The sequence below is a fragment of the Trichechus manatus genome, unplaced genomic scaffold (assembly GCF_000243295.1).
Source record: "Trichechus manatus latirostris isolate Lorelei unplaced genomic scaffold, TriManLat1.0 scaffold00037, whole genome shotgun sequence".
NCBI classification, from domain to species: Eukaryota; Metazoa; Chordata; class Mammalia; order Sirenia; family Trichechidae; genus Trichechus; species Trichechus manatus.
Window position 1 is genome coordinate 17,169,434 of NW_004443973.1, and position 10,265 is coordinate 17,179,698.

Here is a 10,265-nt window from a genome sequence, read left to right on the forward strand (position 1 = left end):
TTCCTTTGCTTAATGTGCTATGCAAAGTAATCTAGAGGGAAACAATAAAAGTCTTAAAGTACTTTTAAGGCTTGTTTTGTTTTCCTTGGAATTTTAAACAAAACAGAATAAGCATTTGAAATTTAAATTTTACTTTATTATTTCATCTAATATTAGTTATTAGACTAGAGCATACGTAATTTTTCTTTCTTTATTTTCTCTAGTGAGAAAAATTTTAACTCTCTCTCTGTTTTTTGTTGAGTAGATCAATATTCTCCTTATGGAACAGAATAAGTACTGGTTCAGTTATGTTTTTATTGAAAAACCACCTTAAACATTCAATAATTTGAAAATGCGATGCATTTAGGTATGGTTTTGCATTTAATATGATTCTTTTTAGAGAAATTGTCTTACCTTAATCTGCTTGGCTGGGGTTGTTGTCTCTTTGTCAGAATAAAGGACCTTTTCCTGGGCAGACTTTTCAAATTGCTCTTTTAAAAACTTAGTTGAAACCTTTGGAATCTCTTCATCCTCAGGTGTATCAATGACTACAAGTAGAAAAGAACACCAGGGATATTATTCAACTAATAAAAAAATGATATTTGAGAAGAAATTATAATGGTATAGATTACTTCTCATAATATACATTAAGTGAAAAACCAATATGAAAATGTGTATCTATGAGCCTATTTAATTATACAAGTTAGGTATATGAAGAAGATATAGGAAAAATATAGTAAAAAAATTTTGGAAGGGAAATGTTATTGGTAGTTATTTCTAGATAGAAAGTCATAAGTGATAAAAACAGTTCTTTATTTTAATTGTATATATTTTCCAAATTTTCTACAAGCATACTTTAATGCTCAGGAAGAAGATAATTAAAAGGTTATAAGATAAGAAAAGAATAACAGAAGAACAGAACAAGGAAGACTTATTTTCTTAAGTAGTAAAACCAAAGTATAGATATAATCAAGTAGCATTTTGGTCATAAAACCAAAACCACAAACCAAACCCGTTGCTGTTGAGTTGATTCTGACTCATAGCGACTGTAAAGGACAGAGTAGAACTCCCCATAGGGTTTCCAAGGAGTGGCTGGTGGATATTTTGGTGATAGTTGTCTTAAATCTTCCCTTCTAGCTCTTCAGGGGACAGAATAACTCCTCATTCTCCTTTTATAGGCAAGACGAACTACGCCTGTCTTATGCAAACCTATACAAATTTGTCCCTAGTCTAATCTCATTTATCTGTAGGTTGGAGCACTGGACTTAATATGCTTACATCTATTATTAAAAGTAATTATTATTAAAAGTAATACAATCTAGATATCAATTCTGTTCTCAGGGAACTTGATAAGCATCCTTTTATTCTAAATCCTGGAGGCAAAAAACAACACAGGGTAGTTAGCTTCTCATCATTTTCTAGGCTTAGGATGAATACATCATAGAGGTGATGTGCAATAAACTGTTTTAGAAGGTTATTGTACTTATTGCCACAGACAGAACTTAATCACACTTAGAAATACCACCCTGGCCCTTTGGGGAAATGAGTCATAGTCAGTAGAGCTTCTCAGTGGGAGGGGTGTGCTTTGAACATCCTTCATTCAAACTCAGACACATCAGTAGGAGAAAGTTATATTGGGACCAAATAATCTAAACAAATTAAATAACAACAACAAAAAAGACTCTTACCTGTTTCTTGAACATATTGTTGGAAATGAGAAGCAGCTTGGTTTATTTCCTGGGTGTGCTTTTCAGGATGAGAGATCTGTGTTTAAAGGTAATTTTAAATAAATAATTGTTTGTAAGAAGAATTTATTTCCATACAGCAAACAATATTCTTCATCTCGCAGTGATTTTCATCTAAGACTTCAGTGTACATTGAAAGATGCTAACTAAACCTGTAGAATTTATTTTAATGGATGGGCTCATGATACAATTGCATATATTTGATTTGGTACCTAAAGTTTGATTATCTTTTTAGGGTGCCAGTTTTGTGTTCCAACTTCAAGGAATGCCAGCTCCAAAGTTGAGAGAGATACTTATTGACACTAAACACATAAAGGACAATAAAAACAAATGCTTATAGAAAAGCCAGAATTTTCACGCAATTTTAGAAACTGGAAAGTATTATCGTTCTAAGTAGTTACCATTTCTGTTCCAAGAACTTCAATGTGATGTGTTTTGGAAGCTTCTTGTTTATTTCCTTCCATTTCCTGGCTGCTTCTTGAAATATTGGCTTGGCTGCTACCAGTTACCTCCTGAATAAAAAAATAAATAAATAAATAAATAAACAAATGAATAAGTAAGAGAATGCCTTGGGAAAGTCTGCAACTTTTGACTTTATTTATTAATGCAATTTCCATAACAAAGGCTTTAAAAAAAAAGTTTCCTCAGTGTATTTTTCTCTATTACTACTGTAACAAATCACCACAAACTTTGTGGCTTAGAATGAACAAATTTATTACAGTTTTGTATGTCAGAAATCTGAAATGGTTCTCATTCAGCTAAAGATGTTGGCAGGGCTGCATTCCTTTCTGGAGACTCTAGGGCAGAATCCATTCCTTTTCCTTTTGCAATTTCTAGAAGCTTCCCACATTCTTTGTCTCATGACCCCCTTCCTCCATCTTCAAAGCCAGTAAAATGGAGTCTAATTCTTCTCATGCTGCCATCTCTCTTATTCTCTCTTCTGATTTCCTCTTTTACTTTTATGGAACCTTGTGATTACATTGGACAGACTCAGATAATCCAGGATAATGCCTCTATTTTAAGGTCAACTGATTAGCAGCCTTAATTCCATCTGCATTTTAATTTCCCTTTTCCATGAAACCTAATATATTCATATATGTTGAGGATTAGGACATAGATATCTTTGGGGAGCCATTATTCTGCCTACCACCCTCAGTCTTGGTAAGCAACACCTGTTAATGATGCATCCTGTACCCAGTGTGAGAAAGATGATGCTCAAAAAAAGAAATGTAAGTCCTTGAAGACAAAGAAATATACTTTATTGCTTATAAATAAAATTTTTATGTTACAGAGAGACATTCTAGTCTTGAAATTGTTCACCAAGTTTGATGACACATCCAGAGTTCAATAGAAGACTATAAACATTAAACGTGATCATTAAAATAAACAGGCCATATTATGCTAGTTTGTATCTCCCTATCTTCACCCATGTGGCTACTTTTGATTTTGGTTAAATTTGCACAGGTGACCTGGCTGCATTGGAAATGTGGAGCTCTTGTTTAAGTGATCCAATCCTGCTTTTAGGACAGAATATTATTCTGACACGATTATATGATTCACTGACTGATATGATGAAGCAGTGGGCATACTGCTAAAAATTTTAACATCAAAAAATAAGGCTAGACTACTGACTTTTTACTAGAAGGCATGCATTTGAACTTTAAAGTTGTTATTTCACTTTAATCTTGATATCTATGTGACTAATTTACATTTGAAATCTGATTACTTTTAATTTGTCTTAGTAGAGCATAATCAAGTGAACAAAGATGCTTTATTATTCATCAAAATAGGAGCACTAAAGTTTTTTTTTTTTTTTTTTACAGTAAGTAACTTCCATTTTAAGCAATCATATCCCTTAAAACAAGAATAAAGTTCAAATTACTTCATGAAAACTGACTTATGAGTTTTTGCTAGCAGACTTATAGTATGTGGCTTTCCTCTCAAGAATATTTGGTATACAGGGTTTATGTTCTGATTAACCCAGAGGGCAGTCAGACGTTTACCTTGGAATGCATAATATGATCTGATCTCATTACACCTTTCTAGGAAGGAAACGTGTAATCAACTAAGAAAAAAGTTGATACTCTCCCAAAACATCCTACAAAGAACTGAGGCAAAATGTAGGTTTACATTTTAAAATATAGGTTATAGCTCCTTAAATTTAAGACCAGTGAAGTTTTTTTTTTTCCAGCAGAATAATTTCCCAGTGCCAGTTAATGATCCACAAATTTCAAATAATATTTGATAACATGCTTGAAACACTGTTTAGGTTAAGAAAAAGTTCACTGATGGAATGAATGATGAATCAGTGAATGAATAAAATAGCAAACTTTCATTAATAAATTAATATCAGTCTTTTTTTGTCCAGAGACTATCCTAGGAACTGAGGCTAGAATAAAGAACTAAAAAAGTACTTTGCTTTCTCAAGAGGTAGTATAGAAAAGAAATAACCCATGCTCTTTGCTTTAAATTCAAATAATCGGAAGTAAAAAGATGCTTTCCATAACCAAATTTTATTTAAGGCTATCAGTAGCATTAAGTTGGAGGGATGAATAACAACCATTGAAGATTGCAGATTAAAAAAAGAAAAAAATGCCTGGGCACAAATGACAACTCCTTGCATGAAAACTCTTTTCATCTGTGACAAGTCTTTTCATCCACAGAGATATAATGATATTCTGCGGCTTTCTTCTGCACACATTGAAGAAATCAAAAGTGTCTATTAGACAGACACTGTAATAGCAAAGGAGAGTGGGAACCTGAGAGGTAACAAGGTCTTTATTATGGGGCACCACGATCATTCCGAAGAGGCCCTCGTGGCGCAATGGTTAAGTGTTCAGCTGCTAACCAAAAGGTCTGCGGTTTAAAACCACGAGCTGTTCCATGAGGAAAAAGACCTAGAAATCTGCTCCCATAAAGATTATAGCCTCGGAAACCCGACGGGGCAGTTCTACTCTGTCATTCGTTAGCTATGAGTAGAAATTGACTCGATGGCACACAACAACAACACGATCATTCCAGTAGAATAATGTCTCTACCTAGAGGCCTGCATGTCAGCTGTCGCCAAGAAACATGCTTTATATGGTTCACACAGTGTTTTTAATGTTTCAAATTGGTTACTCCTACAAAAATCAAGATTTCGGCCTGCTCTTGAAAACTTAGAATACCTGGCAGCACAGAGTTCAAATTCCAGCACGGCAGCAGCTGGCTAGAACAAAGTAGTTGCCGGCCGTTTTAGCTGGTGCATATACTCTCTAGCTGACCACGGTCCCCATCAATTGCTAATATTTAACACCAAGTTGACATTTTAAAAAGCCTGTCTGGTACTCATAGAAATTTGAGTTTCTGATATCTGTCACCAACTGTTATACTGAAAGAGTAGAGTTAGTGATGGGAGTCTGTGTGTTAAGGAAGACAAATGCAAAGTATTGGGAGTAGAAAAATAGCAAGTGAATGTATTTTTGACCCATATTTTTAAGAATTATCATTTTCTGGAGCAAACATTTTATACTTAATGTATCTACTTGAGGAAAAACAATCCATGCCATCATCTCTTAAATATATTTTCTTGTGAGAGATGACACAACAAGAGCAGTACAAGTGTATATAAATTTAGTTTAGAGTTGTAAGTTTCTACTTCAGCATTTATGTGCTATAACTAAATAGAACTGTAATTGCTACACTAGTTTGGTGTGTTAGCGTCAATGCATCAATTTTACTGCCCTCTGGTTGCTATAACTTACATAAAACCTGTCTTAAAATGTTCTAAGTTTTTATTTCCTCATTTACTGTGTTTCATATTTTACAATTGGTTTAGTTTGTATTTTATATCTGACTTTCCATTCTTCCCAATTGCTGTAGTCTATACATTTGTAGGGTTAGAAAAATGGATGGATCATCATAATGCTCAGGAAGAAATCAAATTACACAAATAAAATATAATAAAGAATTCTGGTCAAGACATCATGCATATTCACACACCATGATTCATGAAATTGGTTCTGGAAAATTAAATTCAAATATAGACCAGGCTACTAGAAACAAAATGCTGTGTGTTCTCAGGTGGATTAACGAAGAGTTACGAATGGAGGATCTATACTTACTCCCTCCTCCACTAGTTATGTTGCATAAGTTAATGAATCACATTTAAACTCAGTTTTCTCATCTCATGAAACCATTAGAAGAAAGACAAAGATAATATATATGCTATAATTTTGAAATCTAAAGAAGGAAATGTGGCACAATTACAAAACATTATTATGATGTTTGCATAGCTCACACCAATCTCATGTCAGTTCATGTACTAGCCAAGTATTTTACAACACTGTATCCTTGATACCTTGGTGCCTGTGAATTATGGAGTTGGTGAAGAATATTGAATATACCATCGACTGCCAAAAGAACGAACAAATCTGTCTTGAAATAAGTACAGCTGGAATGTTCCTTAGAGGCAAGGATGGTGTGGCTTTGTCTTACATACTTTGGACATTTTATCAGGAGGGACCAGTCCTTGGAGAAGGACATCATGTTGTTAAAGTAGAGGGTCAGCAAAAAAGAGGAGGAACCCTCAATGAGATGGGCTGACACAGTGGCTGCAATAATGGGCTCAAGAATAACAAGTATTGTTAGGATGGTGCAGGACCGTGCAGTGTTTCGTTCTGTTGTACATAGGGTCACTATGAGTCGGAACCAACTCAATGGCACCTAACAACAACAATCCTTGATACACTAATCTTCTAAAAAATATTTCTTCCAGCACAGTAAAGAGTTCACATTCTGTCCACTCAACTTGTCATTTTTATTATCATTATAGGAGAAGACATTGTAAATTTCTACTAGTAAAAATAAAAAATCCTTCTAGGTGAATGAGTAAGAGAAGAAAAAGACAGACTTTTATGGTTACTCACTATTATTGTGACTCTTAGAGGTGTACCCTATAGGAAAGAGTGGCTGAATATTAGAGGATAGATCCCTCACCAGAGTGGAAAAAACAGAAGTCCACGCTCAATTCCAGTAATTCAGCAATTTTACCCATCACTAATCGCATTTTTAATAAAATAAAAAAAGAAATAGAAAAGGTTATAATGTATTAATGTTATTTCTATCTTTGTCAAACAGACAAACAATAACAAAAATGTGTTGTTTATCTCAGCAAAAATGTCAATGGATTCAAGGATTGGAAAAATAATCAGTTCTTTCTTTTTAAAGAAGAGCATAGAAATTTGTGGTTGACTACTATACAGCTATCGTAGTCAAAACAGGTACTGGTACAATGGCAGACACATTGACTAATGGAAGATAATTGAGAACCTAGATGTAAATCAATCCGTCTATGGTCACCTGATCTTTGACAAGGCCCAAAGTCCATTAAATGGGGAAAAGATAAGTCTTTTTAGCAAATGGTGCTGGCAAAACTGGATGTCCATCTATAAAAAATGAAACAGGACCTATACCTCACACCATACACAAAACTAATTCAAAATGGACAAAGACCTAAATTTAAAACCAAAAGCTATAAATATCATAGAAGAAAAAATAGGGTCAATGCTAGAGGCCCTAATACACAGCACAAATAGGATACAAACCATTATTAACAATACACAAACACCAGAAGATAAGTTAGATAACTGAAATCTGCTAAAAATTAAACACTTATGCTCATCAAAAGATTTCACCAAAAGAGTAAAAAGAGAACCTACAGACTGGGAAAAAAAATTTGGCTATGACAAATCTGACAAAGGTCTAATCTCTTAAATCTATAGGAAAACCCAACACCTCTACAAAAAAAGACAAATAATCCAATTAAAAAATGGGCAAAGGATATGAACAGACACTTCACCAAAAAAGACATTCAAGCATCTAACAGACACATGAGGAAATGCTTTCAATCACTAGCCATTAGAAAAATGCAAATCAAAACTACAATGAGATACCAACTCGCCCTGACATTACTGGCACTAATCAAAAAAACAGAAAATAACAAATGTTGGAGAGGTTGCGGGGAGACTGGAACTCTTATGTACTGCTGGTGAGAATATAAAATGGTACAGCTATTTTGGAAAATGATACAGCACTTCCTTAAAAAGCTAGAAATAGAAATACCACACAATCCAGCAGTCCCACTCCTATGAATATATCCTAGAGAAATAAGAGCCATCACAGGAATAGACATATGCACACCCAGGTTCATCACAGCATTATTCACAGTAGCAAAAAGATGGAAACAACCTAAGTGCCCATCAACAGATAAATGGATAAACAAGCTATGGTACATACACACAATGGAATACTACTCAACAATGAAGAATAATGATAAATCTTAAAAACATCTCACAACATGGATGAATCAGGAGGGAATTATGCTGAGTGAAATAAGTCAATCACAAAAGAACAAATACTATATGAGACCACTATTATTAAAAACTCATGAAAAGTTTTACACACAGAATGGAACAATCTTTGATGGTTACGAGGGAGGGGAGGGATGAAAAAGGAAAAACACTAAGTAGGCAATAGATAAGTCGTAACTTTGGAGAAGGGTAAGATAGTACATAATACTGGAAACTTGATCAAGGCAAGGTCATGGAAGCTTAAGAGACACATCCAAACTCTCTTGAGAGACCACGTTACTGGGCTGAGGGCTGGGGACTATGGTCTCAGGGGACATCTAGCTCAATTGGCATAACATAGTTTATAAAGAAAATATTCTACATCCTACTTTGATGAGTAGCATCTGGGGTCTTAAAAACTTGTGAGCAACCATCTAAGATACTCCACTTGTCCCATCCTATCTGGAGCAAGGGAGAATGAAAACCAAAGACACAAGGGAAAGAGTAGTCCAAAAGACTAATGGACCAACTACCACAGCCTTCACCAGCCTGAGTCCAGCACAACCGGATGGTGCCTGGCTATTGTCAGCGACTGCTCTGACAGGGATCACAATAGAGGGTCCTGTGCAAAGCTGGAGAAAAATGTAGAACACAAATTTCTAACTCACGAAAAAAGACCTGACTTACTGGCCTGACAGAGACTGGAGAAAACCTGAGAGTATGGCCCCTGGACGCCCTTTTAGCTCAGTAAAGAAGTCACTGCTGAGGTTCACCCTTCAGCTAAAGCTTAGAGAGGCCCATAAAACAAATAATAATACACGTGACTCAACCACATATGAAAGACTAAACGGGCATAGCAGTACAGGGGCAAGGACGAGAAGGCAGGAGGGGACAGGAAAGCTGGACGAATGGAAATGGGGAAACCAAGGTTGAGAAAGGGACAGTGTTGACATGTTGCAGGGTTGGCAACCAATGTTAAAAAACAATGTATGTGTTAACTGTTTAATGAGAAACTAATTTGCTCTGTAAACCTTCATCTAAAGCACAGTTAAAAAAAAATTGTGTTTGATATATTGTGTTTGTCTGGATTTGGATATCTTCAAATTCAAAAATATTTTCTTTTGTCCTGAATTTTCTCTCTTTATATATTTTTAAATTTATCCTAAAAAATTGAAGAATACAGGAGGAGTTCCAGCAACATGGCGCTCTAGGCAGAAGCACCATGCCGTCCCTCCACAGCAAAGATCTGAAAAACTAAGCTGAACAGAGAATACAACAATCCTGAAACCCTAAAACATCAAATGAAGAGATAAAGAACTCAGCCAAGCACGAAATGGAGTGAGAAAACTGACAGAGAACAGAGAGCAAGGAGAGATTCCTGCACAGGTCCCCTACCAGCTAACACAGTGGAGATCTGCCATCTTGGACTCCTATCGGAGACCAGCAAACAGGGGATTCAAGAAAGCAGCCTCAGGGAGCATCCAGTGGGAGACAAAACAACTGGTAATTTGCGATATACACTTTCCCACCCCCCACCCTTCTTCACCCCAACTCGGCCGCCTCTGCTTCCCGCAGCCACAATCTCTTGACTGGGAAACACTGGCTGCTTGGATTCCACACACCCGAATGGGCTGGCACTCTGAGTGCCATTTGTTGGCTGCTAGTGTTGCTTTTTTCCGCTTCTTTGATTTCCTCCTTAGCTCTCACCACCTCCACCTCCTTTCGCTCAAACACCTGGCTCCGTGCGCCATCTTTGCTTCTTCCTGAGGGGCTGTGGTGCTCCGTTAGAGTGTGGAGCTGCTTCCCGGTCTAGGCTACCATGCTGGTGGGGTCCCGGGGCTTTTGTTCATTTATTTGTTTTGAATTGTTTGTTTTCTTTTCCTTTTCTTGAGTTGGGAGCCCTTTCTGGCCAGGCAGTGCTGCGGGGCAAGGAGACATCCCCCTCCGCTTGCAAGGACGGGCAGAGGGATCCCTGAGGGCATTTCTTTTTTCATTGTTTTTTTTTTTTTCTGTTTTCTGGGGGCCTTTCTTGCTTTTTTTTTTTTTAATTTGTTTTGTTTTCTTTTCCCTCTTTTTCCCTTTTTGACTTTCTTCATTACTCACTTTCTCGTCTCTTTCTATTCCCTAAAAACCTGGCATTGTATACCTCTATGCCTTCTAGCCAGGCTGTACTGCAACACCTGAGAGCGACTTCCCCAGACCTCATAGCTGC

General features: G+C 36.2%; 1 protein-coding gene across 2 annotated transcripts in view; it reads right to left on the minus strand.

The window, feature by feature from the left end:
- The window catches only part of XIRP2 (xin actin binding repeat containing 2), a 151,945-nt gene that overhangs the window by 16,884 nt on the left and 124,796 nt on the right, over nucleotides 1-10,265 (minus strand). For both annotated transcript variants that reach the window (XM_004375555.1, XM_023730603.1), the window contains exons 4-6: nucleotides 2,126-2,236; nucleotides 1,668-1,743; nucleotides 394-527 (exon numbers count right to left, since the gene is read on the minus strand). In XM_004375555.1, the coding sequence (XP_004375612.1) occupies nucleotides 394-527; nucleotides 1,668-1,743; nucleotides 2,126-2,236 (321 nt within the window). The remainder of the gene's footprint in view (nucleotides 1-393; nucleotides 528-1,667; nucleotides 1,744-2,125; nucleotides 2,237-10,265) is intronic.